We start from the raw sequence: 18,484 nt of genomic DNA, 5'->3' as shown, positions 1-18,484 counted from the left end.
ATCAGTTTACATTAAATGGTATTTGTGGTAATGATGTACTCTGTTAAAAGATTTTATATTAGCAAACACGATAAACTACATTGTGAGCCAAATACATACCTAAATTGTTATCAGTACACTGAAGTTAATAAATGCAGAGATTTTCTGAAACATACTGTATTATAAATAGTAGAACTACACAAGTAGAGTATTAGTGCTTGCCTTGGTTTCACTAGTTCTAAAGAGTGTGACAAAGGCTAGCAGATGGTGCCAGAGATGGCTAAAACTGTACCATTATACTGACAATATTTATGTTACAAGGTTACCCTGGTCCCTAAAACGGTATGCTTCTACCTTTTGTGCTCTAACCAAACAAGAGCAGCAGTACTGATATGTGACATGGTGGAGAAATAGTTCACAGCATGAAATTATCTTAATCCATATAATGAAATTATAATTTTAGCTTTGCACACACAATGTCTAAAAATGTATATATATATATCATAGAAAGTGGCAGTTCTGTGTGATGCTGGTCAGAATTAGGGATTGTTTTTTATAGACTGCACTTTCATGCATGATGTAATTGTTACAGTTAGGATTTTTCTAACCAACAGCATTCTACATTGTTAATTTATTGGTCAGCAGCCATACCGCATGCACTTCAGAAGAGATCATCCACCTGAAACTAAGCATGTTTCATCATAGCCAATACTTGTGTAGGAGACCATCTAGGAAATGCTTGGATTGCTGCGAGAAGAAGTGTTTGTGAGGTCAACAGGTGGTGCTTACCCTGTCATCTGAATGTGGATCCCAATGCCCCAGCATAGAGATGAGACACTGTTCTGTAAACACTGCGCTGTACTTCAGATGAGACATAAAACCAAGGTTCTGACCCTCTGTGGTCATATAAGATCCCTGGGCATCCTTTGTAAAGAACAGGTTGTATCCTAATGTACTGGCTAAATTGCCCTCTGTGGATTAGCTATTCTGACCCCCTAATCCCCTGACCACCCCAGAGGGTGCAGACCTATAAAAATACCTGGGAGTGCAGTTGGATGATAAATTGGACTGGACTGCCAATACTGATGCTCTGTGCAAGAAAGGACAGAGCCGACTATACTTTCTTAGAAGGCTGGTGTCTTTCAACATCTGCAATAAGATGCTGCAGATGTTCTATCAGACAGTTGTTGCAAGCGCCCTCTTCTACACGGTGGTGTGCTTGGGAAGCAGCATAAAGAAGAGGGATGCCTCACGCCTGGACAAACTGGTGAGGAATGCAGGCTCTATTGTAGGCACGGAGCTGGACAGTTTGACATCTGTGTCAGAGCGACGGGTGCTGGGCAGGCTCGTGTCAATCATGGAGAATCCACTGCATTCACTAAACAGTATCATCTCCAGACAGAGGAGCAGCTTCAGTGACAGACTGCTTCGGGGGGGTAGGGGGGGGGGGGGGGTTGTTTGGGGGTAAACATTAACATTATACAAAGTTACTGTCTCTTATACCTGCATTTTTATCACTCTGTGAATTTCCCCTTGGGGATTAATAAAGTATCTATCTATCTATCTATCTATCTATCTATCTATCTATCTATCTATCTATCTATCTATCTATCTATCTATCTATCTATCTATCTATCTATCTATCTATCTATCTATCTATCTATGTAATCATCACCTGTCTCAAATTGGCTATCGCTCACACCACTTCACCACCTAACAGCTAATGTGTGGTGAGTGTACTGGCACAAAAATGTCCTGCTGTCGCATCATCCAGGTGAATGCTACACATAAGTGGTGGTAGAACTGGCTCCCCACTCACTAAAAGCATTTAGAGTAGTGAGAAAAGCTCATATAAATGTCATGGCAGGTCAGGTTGGGGAGCATGCACTGGTACAGTGCGTTGCCAAATCCACCACATAATGAAACAGCTCATGATCCTGGTTGGCAACCCCTAGGCAGACATGCGGCCCAGTTCCACCCCTCAGAAATGATCATCTATCAAGAATTCTCCAAAGTGACACAGTACCAAAGGAGTCCAGTCTTTGTATCAGAAAAACCATGTAGCATCATAGGAAGCACCAGGACTGTAAAAATTTGGACCTTTGTCCTTTTACAAAGATAAAGGGAGTGCCACACACCCCTTTCCAGCAACTTCATGACCCCTCAGGCTCTCCCACTCCATCTACTGACTTCATAGGAAGAGTCAACAGAGACATAAATGTTGCTACTGAGGTAAGTAAACCTCTCAACAAGGTTGACATTCTCTCCACAGACATGCACATTGCCAATGGTTGTGCCTAAAAGGTCTTTAAACACCTGGATGTTGGTTTTCATCCAGGACACTTACAAGCCCAGACACTCATACTCCTTGTTCAGTCACTCAAGAGCCTCCATTGACCCCACGAAGATCACAGCATCATCAACAAAGTTGACCTTGCCCAACACCCAGTCCAGGCAATCATTGAAAAGAGCAGGAGCAAGAACACACCCCTGATGATTCCCAGCATTAGCTGGGAAAACACAGAGGTTCTGCTTCCACTCTACACAGCATTCACCAATACCAGTATAAAGGCCAGCCATGATATCCAGCAACTTTGGGAGGATCCCGCAAAGTCTCAGGATGTCCCACAGAGCAGCTCAATCAACTGAGTAGGACACTTTATAAAAATCAACAAAGGCTCCAAAGAAACTCTGCCAATATTCATGTGGTGCTCTATGAGAACTTTTAGTGCCAGGATGCAATCGATTGTACAGTAGTGCTTCTTTGGCGTAAAACCAGACTTCTTCAGTCGCTGGTAGGTGAACAAGTGATCACAGGTCCTACTGAGGATGACCCTAGCAAGGACTTTACTCTACACAGAGAGCAGTGTTATCCCCCTGTAGTTGCCACAATCCAGGGGCCTCATGTATAACGCTGTGCGTAGAATTCACACTACTACATGGCGTACGGACAAAAGCGGAAATGTGCTTACGCACAAGACAATCCAGATGCATAAATCTGTGAGTACGCCAACTTCCACGTTCTTCCGCTACATAAATCCCGGTCAGCGTGAAAAGTAATGCACGTGCATGCAAATGCTGACCCGCCCCAAGTCCTCCCAGAATTACGCCTCTTTGAATATGCAAATCAATATAAATAGCCCTTAAGTTCAGTGTTCTGTGAAAAGGCAATGGCAAAAGCAAGGGGGTAAATAGAAGAATTTCAGCGAATACCAAGTGGAGGCAAGGAAAAACGTACTATTTGTTGGTTTAAACAGTGGTATAATCAACAAAAGGAAGTTGATCGAGTAACATAGTGTGTCGGAGAAACTCGAAAGCTCAAGTTCACAAAGTTGCACAGTGCCCGAAATAAAAAAGAAGTTGTCACATATCAAAGTCGTCGTGAAAAGGCGAGTCATAGCCCACCATCTGAGTGTCATATGAAAGCTTATTAGGGTACAGAGAAAAAAAAGGCACACAGTGGGAAAAAAGCAGGAATTGTCAACTTTAATCTCTAAATTTCCACTTTAATCACATAGTTTATTTTGTCATTAAAGTAGAACATCATAAACTTCATCTTAAAATCATTTAATTTACTAGTTTCTCAAATCCTATCATAACTAAAGTAGCACATTAAATGCTTTGTTTTGTATTTGATCTTCTATGTGCTCCATGTGTGTGAATCACTACGTGCTTCCGGGCTTTCTCTTCCTTCGACAGGACACAGAATCCATTACATTCATGATATTACAGCTATCTGAATAATTAAAATTCTGAGATGTATGCGTGATATCATTTTCATGATGATAGGAGTTAAAGCATGTTATTAAATATGGGAACACATTGCCGCAGTGATTGTTCATGTCTCACGCACGATGCTTGCTGCGCCATGCGCGACCTTCGATGAAATACTTTATTGCAGCAGTACTGTCTCTTTCAAACGTACTAACCCCCAATTCCTGTCAAGCTTAGAATGCAGATTCTTCAGAACATTTAAGGAAAATCGAAATATCTTCGTAGTGCGTGTTTAATTATTCTATACATTTAGTGTTGCACCAGACCCAGCAAGAATACAGCGAGAGGCAGGAAAAATCCGTGAATGTAGCGCCAGATCCTTGCTAGCGCAGCAACACCGTGTCCTCACATGTTTAATTATTAACAATATAGTTTATGTAATTGAAGTTATAGTTTTGTCTGTATAATATAATAAACATACAGTATTTTGCTGCATTTCATCTTAAAAATGATATCGTCATCATATGTAAATACGCACTTTATGAAGTGGCTCAGGTTGTGCAGTATTAAAACTGTAGTACAAGTTTACAGTGAGGTAGTTGTACTTATAAGTACAAACAGTTCTACAAGGAGCACTTGATGGACTGATTGAGTACATTTATAGTTCTTGAGATGAAACTGTTTCTGAACCGCGAGGTCCATACAGGAAAGGCTTTGAAGCGTTTGCCGTGTGAGAGCAGTTCAATAGACAGCATGGCTGAGGCATCGTGTGCTTGATGCTGTATACCGATAATTCTTTTTCCGATCAGCTGCTGTAGAACTGTGATTCCCCACTCAGATATAGTGATACAAATACTCAGAGTGGTGCAGTGAGAATAATATGGAAAAAGATGATCCGCTGTGGCAAACCCTAATGGAAGCAGATGAAAAAGAAAAAGAAGGTGCAGTGAGAGTAACAACACTAAAGCAGCTATGGTATTTGGAATACTTTGGCTATTCCCTGGACCATTATATTGTTACAGATTAATTACAATCAAATGCCTTAAACTAATAAACAATATGCATTTAGTTTCAGTGTATCGATAAAGCTGCGTCAGGGATGTGGATCTAAAAAGGAAAGGGTAACCACACAGGAACAGTAGCACTGCTTTGACACTGGGTACCGCCAGTCTCCAAAACTGAGCGGAGAACTTGCATATGGCAGGGTTGGGGCTAGCATGAAAATGTGCGTGGCTTTAGTGAGATTGGGTGATTCACAGCTAATTGGAGGATCAACCTTAAGAACAGTGAACTCAGAAATGTCCAACATCCTAGTCGGAGGATCAGCTATATAAATGTAAAATATTATTATTAATATTAGAATTATTATTATTATTTTTAATATTATTATATGCCATCGTGCCAAAGGATGATTTCACTGTTTAGCCAACACTGGAGTGCTAGCAGGCCCTCGATTACCACAGGGTATTTCATATCTGCTAATAGGCCCATCCATCCATCCATTGTCTCCCGCTTATCCAAGGTCGGGTCGCGGGGGCAGCAGCTTGAGCAGAGATACCCAGACTTCCCTCTCCCCGGCCACTTCTTCTAGCTCTTCCGGGAGAATCCCAAGGCGTTCCCAGGCCAGTTGAGAGACATAGTCCCTCCAGCGTGTCCTGGGTCTTCCCCGGGGCCTCCTCCCGGTTAGACGTGCCCAGAACACCTCACCAGGGAGGCGTCCAGGAGGCATCCTGTTCAGATGCCCGCGCCACCTCATCTGACTCCTCTCGATGCGGAGGAGCAGCGGCTCTACTCTGAGCCCTTCCCGGATGACTGAGCTTCTCACCCTATCTTTAAGGGAAAGCCCAGACACCCTGCGGAGGAAACTCATTTCAGCCCGCTTGTATTCGCGATCTCGTTCTTTCGGTCACTACCCATAGCTCATGACCATAGGTGAGGGTAGGAACATAGATCGACTGGTAAATTGAGAGCTTCGCCTTGCGGCTCAGCTCCTTTTTCACCACGACAGACCGATGCAGCGCCCGCATTACTGCGGATGCCGCACCGATCCGCCTGTAGATCTCACGCTCCATTCTTCCCTCACTCGTGAACAAGACCCCGAGATACTTGAACTCCTCCACTTGGGGCAGGATCTCGCTACCAACCCTGAGAGGACACTCCACCCTTTTCCGGCTGAGGACCATGGTCTCGGATTTGGAGGTGCTGATTCTCATCCCAGCCGCTTCACACTCGGCTGCGAACCGATCCAGAGAGAGCTGAAGATCACGGCCTGATGAAGCAAACAGGACAACATCATCTGCAAAAAGCAGTGACCCAATCCTGAGCCCACCAAACCGGACCCCCTCAACGCCCTGGCTGCGCCTAGAAATTCTGTCCATAAAAGTTATGAACAGAATCGGTGACAAAGGGCAGCCCTGGCGGAGTCCAACTCTCACTGGAAACGGGTTCGACTTACTGCCGGCAATGCGGACCAAGCTCTGGCACCGATCGTACAGGGACTGAACAGCCCTTATCAGGGGGGCCGGTACCCCATTTTCTCAGAGTACCCCCCACAGGATTACCCGAGGGACACGGTCGAATGCCTTTTCCAAGTCCACAAAACACATGTAGACTGGTTGGGCAAACTCCCATGCACCCTCCAGGACCCTGCTAAGGGTATAGAGCTGGTCCACTGTTCCGCAACCAGGACAAAAACCACACTGTTCCTCCTGAATCCGAGGCTCGACTATCTGACGGACCCTCCTCTCCAGGACCCCTGAATAGACTTTTCCAGGGAGGCTGAGGAGTGTGATCCCTCTGTAGTTGGAACACACCCTCCGATCCCCCTTCTTAAAGAGGGGGACCACCACCCCGGTCTGCCAATCCAGAGGCACTGTCCCTGATGTCCATGCGATGTTGCAGAGTCGTGTCAACCAAGACAGCCCTACAACATCCAGAGCCTTGAGGAACTCCGGGCGTATCTCATCCACCCCCGGGGCCCTGCCACCAAGGAGTTTTTTGACCACCTCGGTGACCTCAGTTCCAGAGATGGGGGAGCCCACCTCTGAGTCCCCAGGCTCTGCTTCCTCATTGGAAGGCATGTTAATGGGATTGAGGAGGTCTTCGAAGTACTCCCCCCACCGACCCACAACGTCCCGAGTCGAGGTCAGCAGCGCACCATCCCCACCATATACAGTGTTGACACTGCACTGCTTCCCCTTCCTGAGACGCCGGATGGTGGACCAGAATCTCCTCGAAGCCGTCCGAAAGTCATTCTCCATGGCCTCCCCAAACTCCTCCCACACCCGAGTTTTTGCCTCAGCAACCACCAAAGCCGCATTCTGCTTGGCCTGCCGGTACCTATCAGCTGCCTCCAGGGTCCCACAGGACAAAAGGGTCCTGTAGGACTCCTTCTTCAGCTTGATGGCATCCTTCACCGCCGGTGTCCACCAACGGGTTCAGGGATTGCCGCCACAACAGGCACCGACCACCTTACGGCCACAGCTCCGGTCAGCTGCCTCAACAATAGAGGCACGGAACATGGCCCATTCGGACTCAATGTCCCCCACCTCCCTCGGGATGTGGTCGAAGTTCTGCCGGAGGTGGGAGTTGAAGCTACTCCTGACAGGGGGCTCTGCCAGACGTTCCCAGCAGACCCTCACAACACGTTTGGGCCTACCACGCCTGACCGGCATCCTCCCCCACCATCGAAGCCAACTCACCACCAGGTGGTGATCAGTTGACAGCTCCGCCCCTCTCTTCACCCGAGTGTCCAAGACATGTGGCCGCAAGTCCTAGGGTGTCCTGGTGCCAAGTGCACATATGAACACCCCTATGCTTGAACATGGTGTTCGTTATGGACAATCCGTGACGAGCACAGAAGTCCAATAACAAAACACCGCTCGGGTTCAGATCGGGGGGGCCATTCCTCCCAATCACGCCCTTCCAGGTCTCACTGTCATTGCCCACGTCAGCATTGAAGTCTCCCAGCAGAACGAGGGAGTCCCCAGAAGGTATGCCCTCTAGCACCCCCTCCAGGGACTCCAAAAAAGGTGAGTACTCCGAACTGCTGTTCAGTGCATACGCACAAACAACAGTTAGGACCCGTCCCCCCACCCGAAGGCGAAGGGAGGCTACCCTCTCGTCCACCGGGGTAAACCCCAATGTACAGGCTCCAAGTCGGGGGGCAATAAGTATACCCACACCCGCTCGGCGCCTCTCACCGGTAATAGGCTAATAGGCCTTTTTAAGTTAAAAGGAGTCAAATCCATTTGGCGCTTGAAATGTTAAAAGGACAATTTTGAAATCAACTCAAAACTTAACTGTAATCCAAGTAATGTTAAGAACTGGAATTATATGATTATCATTTATACCAATTCAGTCTTACCCTTGCAACAAAGATATAATTTGTTAAGAAACTTTGTGTCTGATAGTCACTTGAGATGGACAGATTTCAAAAGAAAAAATATTACTACATTTATTTAAAGAAATACAAGTCTCAGACACGGAAAACAGTTTATAGCAAGGAAATAAATCAAGAGTGTCGCTAGGCAGTGGCCCACGGGACCAGTGTCTTGAATCTATTTTATGTTGCCCTAAATGTATATGCAGAATGGGAGTAGGAAACAATGATCAGTGCCCTACTTTTTATTGTTATTTTCCGTCAGATACATTAAGTCCAGTTTCCATCTCTCTAATTTGTCTCTGTAGGTTTATTCCTGAACTGCTGATGTGAAGTTTAGGAATTATTAATTTTTAGCAGTTTATTATATTCCAGTCTGATCAGAACCATCTGCAATGAGACCCTACAGAATTAAATGTTTTGATTCCCTAACAAATTAATTTATTTCATTTATTAATACGATGCCAGTCACTAATGTGCTACTTACAAGCAGAAGAAACTGAAAAACTAGTTTGTCATTCATTTCATTTCCATCTATTTGATTGTTTACATTATATGGGGCAGTAGTTAAATTGTTAATTTTCCTTTTTCTCAGCACTCTTTGCTTCCATTCTTAAAACAGCAACATTCTTAAAGATACTTAATCCAAATTATGACTTGTCATTAAGTACAAACCACCCCGAATAGAGTGCCAGTCAATACATTTATAATTATAATGACCACTGCTTCTTATTAATTTAAAAAAAATATTTGGTGTCTTTAAGTAATCAGTTTTTGCTTTTGAGATCACTCTTCATACATTACACCATCAAATACTGCCTTCCAAAACAAATAAGTATACATTAAATGTAACAAGATAAAATTCAACATCTTTTAATAGATGATAAATTAATAAGGAGCAAGCATAAATGTACATGTACATAAGATAATATGTAGGAGTAGATTAACAGTATGACATGACAGAACAGTGGAATTAGGATAAATATAATTGTCGCATGATATTCAAAGTGCAATAGTCAATTAAAATGCAAAAGAGAAGAGATGCATTTTTATGTATGGATTTAACGTGTCTAATGATGAAGCTTCATGAACAGACCAGGGGAGAGACTTTCAGTGAGTAAGAGCCAGAATGCTAAATGAGAACTCACTGTCAATTGTAAAATGAGCGTTTGGTATGCTAAGAAGGCATCAGAGAATTTCAGTCATGTGGCTCATTGATATGATATGAACAACAATGACGGTCAATCAGGCCTGTTGAGTGGCTGATTCTTCAGTGATTATTGAAAAGCAAATTTCTATTCTACTCTGTAGTTTAGCGGTGATGTAGACATGACATAGTATTTATTGATCTTCAAAGAGGAAGGGTCACATTCTGGCAGTATTCCCAAAATAAGTCTGGAATCCAATGGGAAGTGATTTTTGTTTTTATGTTACTGGTTTTAATATATTAATTTAATGTATCTTTGTAATTCATAAAACACCAAATACAGTTTTGTATTAAATACTCAGAAACGTGAGGCACACCATAGGGAGAGGAGTCAAAAACAGGTATTGCATACATCAAGAGAAGTACAAGCATTTCTAACATGAGCAAAATCCAGTAAGCCCAGTAGGCTATAGTTCTTAAGGTTCTAAAGTAGATTTCATGGCCGCCAGCACTAAAAGGCAGTAATGAAATGAAGCTGGGTTATCATAGTTTGATTTCTAGTGTCAGCAAGTAAGGATGAGTCATTTACAATGTTTAAAAGAGATGTCTCAGAGCTGTTTTAAATTTAAAACCAGGCTGTCTGTTTGCTGGTGATGTGTTAACAGTATTATCTATGGGTATGGATTAAATTCAGAAAGTGAATATTTGGTCCAGTCTAGAACATGAGAGAATAGCAAAGAGTGAAGCAAGTCGGAATAAGCGTAAGCCACCCTAATTGGAATATTCATGAGTAATGTAATGATTTACTGCATGAGGTGCACTATATCATAAACAAAAAATATTTGGAATATTAGGATGTGAACTTCACTTTAAATGTTTAAAGTCTAAATATTCATAACTGCAATAGAATATTTTCATTTTAACCCTCTCTGTGTGGTTCTTGGAGGGCTAAGACCTCCAGCTAAGAATCAAATATCAAAAATATCACTATATTTGTGACCAGCAACCTCGAATAGCATAAAATGACACTCCACATGCCTGTATTACCAATCTCTATTTTTTTTAAGTTTTGTGAAAAGTAGAAACTTTGACCTTTTGTATCCCAACAGAGGATGAACCCCTGGGGTCTATTCATATGGCACGGACAACTTTCAAGTCCTTCTGACCATTTTTGCTGAAGATACCTATTGATTTTCTTCTTCAAAAAGGGGGAGAACCCCAAAAAGCTTGACGTCTTTCATAAATGCATAACAAGATGTGGGAGTTTTCTCATACTGGTGATTCAGAAGTTGCTTGCCAAAAAAGAAAAACTGAGGTGATTTCAAAGCGTTTTTAACTGCCATCATTTTTATGACTACAACAAGAGATGGGGAGAGGTAGAGAAATCATTAAGATGGATGAGATTGTGAAGGGACAAAGCAGTGAACAATGAAAGACCTACCCAAAGAGGTTAATCGTCTTTAATAAGATAACAGAATTGTTTTGCTCCTCAGTGAACATTTGACTACAGGAAGTATTTCTTTATAGCACACAGAGATGTGAGGACCAGATTAAGCCATGAACAGAGGGACCTGGTAGATTGCCAGTTACATTCCAGTCATCATCCAAGGGTATTGATCTCACAGTTTTTCAGAAACCTAATTACTTTTTAAGTCTACTTTATTCTTGATGGTAATTGTAACTGTTATAGGTGTCAAAGTGAAATTATGCAGTTGTTCAGTTTCCTCAGTAGTAAATGAAATGGAGAGGTGAGTAAAAAAAGAGAATATGAAGTTGGAAAGTCAAGGAGCAGACATTAGCTTCATCTGATTGAAGTTGATAATATGGAATTGGTCTGTTGTTTGCTAATATAATGAAATTAATTTTAATAATTAAATTTGGTGTTTCATGAATGCATGGGGTCCAACTGGCTAAATTAACCACTTTGCCTAATATTTATCGATTGACAATGTGAAACTCAATGAGACTAATCAATTCAGTAAGGAAAAATGATTAATACTCATATTTGAGGCTAGATAAATATTTAATCCATACATCCAGTTTATGCACCTTCTTCTGCCTTATAGTGAGTGGGAAACTGAGATATGAGTCTGTCATAGGGCACACTCATGCATACACCCACGCTAAATCAATTTAATGTCATTATCAACTTAAAAGCATATATTGGGACTATGGGATTTTTAGCATTGACTTCTGGCTCATAAATATTAATATTTTTACAGAGTATGCCTTAACCACTCTTAAACTCTGTAAAACAGTACTAAAGGCCAGTTTTATCAAAAAAAGCTTCAGAAATGATTTCTGTAACTGACTGTAAAGAGTCTCTCACTTCTATTAAGAAACCTACAGTTCATGCCTGCATGATAATTATTATGGGGCCAACAAAGCCATAGCACATTAAGTTTTTATAAGCATTTTTTCAGAAAAAAAGCATAAGAGATTAAGCTTAACAATGTAAACATACAGCAGACTATCTACAAGGTGAACACCAAGAAAGTTCTAAATAAAGATTATATAATATGTATACTGAATGCATAAAGCTAAATTATTAAATGTATGTCTAAATGATGTACCTCTGAACATTTCATATGCACTTATAAACTGGAAGACATACCATTCAGCTTCTTATACAGTATTTGTTTAAAACTTTAGGAACTTTATTAATCTTTCAGGTGTTTTTTTCATTGTATTTGAATTTTGGAGTGTTTGCAGTGATCACTATTTCTGGTTTGGTAACTAATCTGATTTGGGAAACTTCAATATGCAGTCATTAAAATTTGAAATGTGTCAAATATTATAATTATAGTACAGTGCAGTATTGGACCAAACCGTTCCTTTCCACTAAAAAAAGGAATGCTTTTTATTATTTTACAGTGCCCTGTCTTTATTTGAGACCTAGATTTTCCCCAAAAAACAATGAAAGGATTTAATTTCAAAAGTTTTTTGTCTAGGTATATTCACCTAGGCCTTTATTAAATGGATAATTTAGTGGTCCTTATGAGCAGCAGGCACTACAGCTAATCTTGACATCTTATAATGATGTGATTTCAGTGAAAGCCGTGGTGTGGTAGGTGGGTGGGTGGTGGTCTTTAAAGGGCGATGGGCCTGGATTGAAAAGGTGAGAGAGAGTGTTAGTTTGTTTAATCTGATATGGAAAAGCAGGTGGGCCACAGCATTTTTAAAACAGCTAAGAACCTGTATTTTATAGGCCAAGTGGCTTACTCTTGTGTTTTGTGTTCATTTTCATTGGTCATTCTATATTTTTATTTGTGTTACATCAGCTCAAGAAGGTGTTATCTATTAAAATAGTACAAAATAAGTTATTATTTAAAAAAAGTAAATAATAAATCTGTTTCTTACCTGAGTGATCCAATTACATAGTTGTGGTGAATCGGGTTATTTTGGCAGAATAAATAACAAGGAAAGGAGCCATCCATGAAGTATGGGCTAGTCTATAACTAGGTACATTAACAGAAGATCACTGTTACTCACACTGGATCTAATTTAGAGTCTTAACTAATCTAATCTGTAGTTTTTGTGGGTTTTTTTTTTATATGTGATAAGAAAAGCATTGCATTCAGAGAATGTGCAACCTCCACCTGGACAGTAGGCTTGCAGGGCCAGATGTAATTCTCAAATGACTTCTTCCTAAAATACGCGCCCCCAGTTTCTCCAGTCTACGTGTTTTAAACCACCGCTAAGGTTTCAAGGAGAGACCAAAAAGTAATGAACAAAAGACTGGATGCTGAGTGAAAATAAAAAGCTAAAATTGCTGTTATCCATTCAGCAGCTCATTAGCACCAGGTAACTGAAGCTTAATAATTAATTTGCAAGTGCTGCAACATTGGAGACAGAGAGAGAGATACAAACGTAGACCACTGCATCTACTGGACTTAACATATTTGAGAACTGCTTCTGTCTGCTACAATATCTTTCAGTCATTTTAACTATTGCATCTCTGTATGACATAACAGCATATGGAGTCTAGATAAGCATTGTGTTCTATGGATATATACAAGTTAAAACACTGTGGCTGTTTTGTCATGGCATGCTTGCATTTCCAATTAAACAGTAATATTCATAATGTTATGTTATTCATTTAGACATACATTCAGAAGGTGGTTGTTGTGCAGCCTCATCTGTGCATCTACAGTTGTAGTTACGCAAAACTGTTGATTCAAGGATTTTGAGTACTGAAATCTGTATCTCCTTTGGTTCTTCATTATCATCTCTCTTAATGGCAGTCCTTTTGATGGCTTGTGACATACCATTTACTTCAAAAGGAAATTTTGCAGTTCATATTTTCATGAATGTAGCTGCCAATTCTTTCAAACTCACATCAACTCCTACACTATCATTGTCACACTGAATAACAGAGAACACACACAGCACCTGCGACAACATGTCATTTATGTTTGGTCAATCGATGCAGTTGAATGCTATAGAAAGATTTTATTTTTGCATCAGGTTATATTCCTGTTTAATACAGGCTATGTATATTTTTAAAACATGCAATGTGCTCTCTGTATACGTGACATACATTTCTATTCATTAAGTCATTAACAGATTAATTTAAACTGCTATTTGCTACTCCTTAAATCAAAACAGGGGAGACCATGATAGTTTTGTTAATGCCAATAATAGTGTATCTTGTGTTGTATGTTTCAATAAAGTAACTTTGGTATGAAGTTTTTAATCAAACTTTTTAAGTGCTCTAACCTTTTCTATAGATGCTGTAGATAATGACTAATAACAGATACCCAGATAGATTGCATTACATTTGTCCTATGGGAGGAATGCATCTTTTTATAGAAGCTTAATAAATTCATACATAAATATTATAATAAATAAAAACAACACCCCTCAAGTACACATCTGAACTGCTAAAAAGAACACTTCTGACTTGTCCAAAGATTTAAACAGCAGACACAGGTACAGAGAGGCATTATAAATGCATGTTGCCATTGATCATCAGCTGAAAATACTTGGTGCCAGTGTGTTAGAGAGAAGATGTGCAGCATTGTTCTTAATGGTACTGACTATTTTTTAGTTCCCTTCTCAACTAGTAATGCTAATGTGTGGTGAGTGCTTATAATAACTGAACCTGCCTTTTTTAATCAACATGTTGATTTAGTGAGCCTCTCTTAAAGTCATGTTAATGGCCCAGCACATCACAGTGTAGAAAATCATGTTGTAGAATATGTAAAGAATGTCACTATCCATATTAAGGGAGCACAGTCTCCTAAGAAAAAAGTCTACTCAGCCATTTCTTATATAGTTCCTCTGTGTCATGAGACCAGTTCAGCTTGTCATTGATGTGGATTCCAAGCACTTGTAGCATTGCACTGCCTCTACCTTTACTCTTTGAATAGTGACCAGACATACAGTAAAGGCTCTTTGCTGCTGCGAATGTGAATAACAGATTTGTTGGTTTTGCTGATGTTAAACTGCAGGCAATTGTTTTTGCAACCAGAAACAACATTGATGCTGTTGATGCAGTAGGCATAGTGCAGAGGGACTGGCCATTGGTGGAATGAAGGAAAATCGTTTAAAAATTTGTTCAGGGTGTAAAAGGTAGTAATCTCAAGTTACATGCCTGTTTTGATGCTTTGATGTTGAACCAAACTTTTGTAATTCTGGGTTGTCATGTGTAGTTACTAGACAATCCGAGAGATCAAATATTTGGACTTTAGGAGACAGAAATCTCCAAAGTAAACACAATTCAAACATTAATAACTCTATACAAAAATCACTCTTTTCAAAATGTAGAACTTTAACTTCTACAAGGCACCACTGTTCTGTCCTGGTTACATTTAAATTTTCTACAAAGTCATATATGGTATTAATTAATTATGGATTTAATAGTAATTGAAGAATGCTTGTGAAAACATCAAAGGAGTATAAAAAATACATTGCACTGTTTCTACATATATCACTATCTGTTTAGTGTACTTCAGATGAAATTTGAACATTTTGTGCATGAATTAAAGAGTTTATATTGTACCCAACAAATAGCTGGAGTAGGAAATAATCGTAGATAATATTTTGCTTCCTAGGTTGTATTCCACTGGTTTAACTCTGATCTGGATTGTCACTATCACAGGCTAGAGAAATACATACACCCTAAGCACATCTCAAAATATTTTCTGCATTAGTGCTTCTATTTGTAGAACGTGCTACAAATAATCCTAATTTTTTCCACAGCTGTCTATCAGTTTTCATTCCTGTTTAATTCAATATTGAACACAAGGACCCAAAAATGATCTGGATAAGAATGGGTACAAGGCAGATACTAACCTAGATAGCATGTTGGTCCACACAAACATATCCACATAACTGCTCAATCCAAGGCAATTTAATATTGTAAATACTGGTATCTTTGGACTGTGATGGGAAACTGAAGGCATTGGTGGAAACTCAAATCAGATAGATGGACTACAGGCAAATGGATTTGCAGGCTGAGAGCTTCATAGCTCATATGCGAACCTGGGCACAAACATCCATCCATCCATCCATCCATCCATTTTCCAACCCGCTGAATCCGAACACAGGGTCACGGGGGTCTGCTGGAGCCACTCCCAGCCAACACAGGGCACAAGGCAGGAACCAATCCCAGGCAGGGTGCCAACCCACCGCAGGACACACACAAACACACCCAGACACCAAGCACACACTAGGGCCAATTTAGAATCGCCAATTCACCTAACCTGCATGTCTTTGGACTGTGGGAGGAAACTGGAGCGCCTGGAGGAAACCCACGCAGACACGGGGAGAACATGCAAACTCCACGCAGGGAGGACCCGGGAAGCGAACCCGGGTCTCCTAACTGCGAGGCAGCACAAACATCTAAGATACAATATAATTATATGAGTTTTTTTGTCTCTCTCTCTCACTCTCTCCCTCTGTATATATACAGTGTATACTGTATATATATGTGTGCATGTGTCTGTGTATATGAATATATATACAGTGTGATAAAATGTACAAATATATATACTGTATATATAAATATATATATATTAGAGATGGAAATTGTGTGTCATGTTAAAGGGAGTGAATACATATATGATAAATTATTTAGTGTTTTATATTTGTAATTAATTTAGACTAGTTTGCAGGGATCTGTTTCCACTTTGACGTTAAAGGGCCTTGTTCTGTTGATTAGTGTTGGAAAAGACAAACTAAGTCCACTGTGATTCAATGCTGTATGTCGTTGTACTTCATAAATATTATGTATATAAAATTTATGTTTGTATACGTGTGTATTTAAAGATCAAGAAAAATAAGGTAAATTCTTTATTACGGGTTTGAACTATGCTCAGTGATATTCATGCTACAGTCTGTTTTACCCTCACAGTCTTGTATTAATTTTTAAACACTAAAGCATTTCTCTCCCATTAATATGCAGGGTCTATTTCTGGATTGGAAGGGCAAGTTGCACAAACAAGGCCAACACAAGTCACAAGAGTAACAGCAGTGTCTGCCCCAGCTGTAACTTTCATGGCAAGTGACTGGATGGATCAAACATCAGCAGGTCTGGCATTAAAGCAATGATTTTTATAAATGTTTTATAAATTAGATAAGCTGAAAAAGTGTTTATTCCAATTTGACAAAATATTGACCAGACTAATGAAATGTATTATCAATGAAGTGCAAAATTAATTTCACTTTAAGAACTGGAAGCTAATTATATTAAAATAAACATACAACCAATAATTATATGGATAAATTAACTATAAATGCAATAGTTTCATTAAAATCTAATTTTCGATTGTGTATTTAGTTTTTTCCTACCACAATTTGTATACCTCCTCTCTTCAATGGCTTCAGAAAACAGTAAATAGATATGATTTTATTATTAATATGCAATAAATTGAGAAATAAATACATCAATTTTTTATATACAGGGTACTAATATTTATAATTAAAAGCGGTAGTGAACAATAGCTTGATACCATATTAATATTTTATGTCACTTCAGATGGCTATCAACTTTTGAAAATACTGAACATTTTAGACTAAAACTGATCTTTCCAAACGCTAATAAAGTAATAAGTAGTGTGGCGGACAGCCAGGTCTAGGGGCCAGGACGCCCCTTCGACATATGTTCCAGGGGAGCAATCATGGGCTGCTCAGTACCTCTCCCGGGACACATGGTGGCAACCTTCCTGGCTGACAGCGATGCCTCAGCTTCCCACAGGGCTCCATGGGAGATGGAGTTCTCCACAGCCCTGTTGGGATCTGGAGTGGCCGCCAGGAGGCGCTGCATTGATCCCTGAGCCCGGCTGGATGAGTCCAGAAGTGCAACCAGAAATAGGTGATCAAGCACCTGGAGCACTTCCAGATGGGCTATAAAAGGGGCCAGCAACCACCACTCAGGAGCCAGAATGTGTGGTGGAGGAAGAGAGAGTGCTTTATTGTATGTTTTATTTGGGGTTTGTGCTTGGAACTGTGTACTGCCTGTGGGACACGGGGAAGACGTGCACCCACAGGTGAAGAAAAAATAAATCGTTTTGTTTATTTTATGTGTGCCTCCGTGTCCAGTCTGTGTCGTGGTCAGGCACCTATATAGCGCCTTTTTCACAATAGATTGGTGGTGTATTCAGTTAATCCATTTGGACTAATGTACATCAACTTGCACACGTCTTCATTCCTAAAATAGTCATTGTCCTAGCTTTCAATTTAATAATATAATTGTACTCAAGACATTCCTCATTGTTTCAAGCCTTTGTCCCAGAGAATTTGATGCAGTGGGTCTCATGGACATCTGGGGCGCTCCCCTTTATTTGTATCATAGGTAGCTGCACAGTGCCTCAGTCATGTGTCGGTGGTTCAAATTGCCACCACAGAAAAGAAAGCAGAGAGAAGCAGAGATTAGTAAAGATTGCAAATAACTGAAGAATATAATAATTCTGAGCATTTATAGTCTATTAGGAGTATAAGTAAAATGTAGCTATAAAAAAGCCAAATTTAAAAAAAAGGGTTTTTAAGTGTTTTTTCAAAATGTTCCACAATGCTAGCTGGCGTATAACTATTGGTAAAGTATTCCAGATTTTTGGCGCATAACAGCAAAAGGCCACCTCACCACTTCTTTTATGCTTAGCTCTCAGAATAATAAGCAGACCACTGTTAGATGATCTAAAGGTAAAATTTGGAATTTAGGAGGCAGGCACTCTAAATTATAAGAAGGAGCAAGATTATTTAAGGCTTTATATACCATTAGTAGTATTTTAAAATTAATTTCTAAAGGGCACAGATAACCA

General features: G+C 40.3%; 1 protein-coding gene across 2 annotated transcripts in view; it reads left to right on the top strand.

Moving 5' to 3' along the window:
- The window catches only part of tcerg1l (transcription elongation regulator 1 like), a 669,172-nt gene that overhangs the window by 426,672 nt on the left and 224,016 nt on the right, over positions 1-18,484 (top strand). For both annotated transcript variants that reach the window (XM_051922987.1, XM_051922986.1), the window contains exon 6: positions 16,630-16,755. In XM_051922987.1, coding sequence (XP_051778947.1) covers positions 16,630-16,755 — 126 coding nt within the window. The remainder of the gene's footprint in view (positions 1-16,629; positions 16,756-18,484) is intronic.

Source organism: Erpetoichthys calabaricus, chromosome 2 (genome assembly GCF_900747795.2).
Source record: "Erpetoichthys calabaricus chromosome 2, fErpCal1.3, whole genome shotgun sequence".
NCBI lineage: Eukaryota > Metazoa > Chordata > Cladistia > Polypteriformes > Polypteridae > Erpetoichthys > Erpetoichthys calabaricus.
The sequence above is the reverse complement of the archived record's forward strand: the minus strand, read 5'-3'. Positions and strand labels throughout refer to the sequence as shown.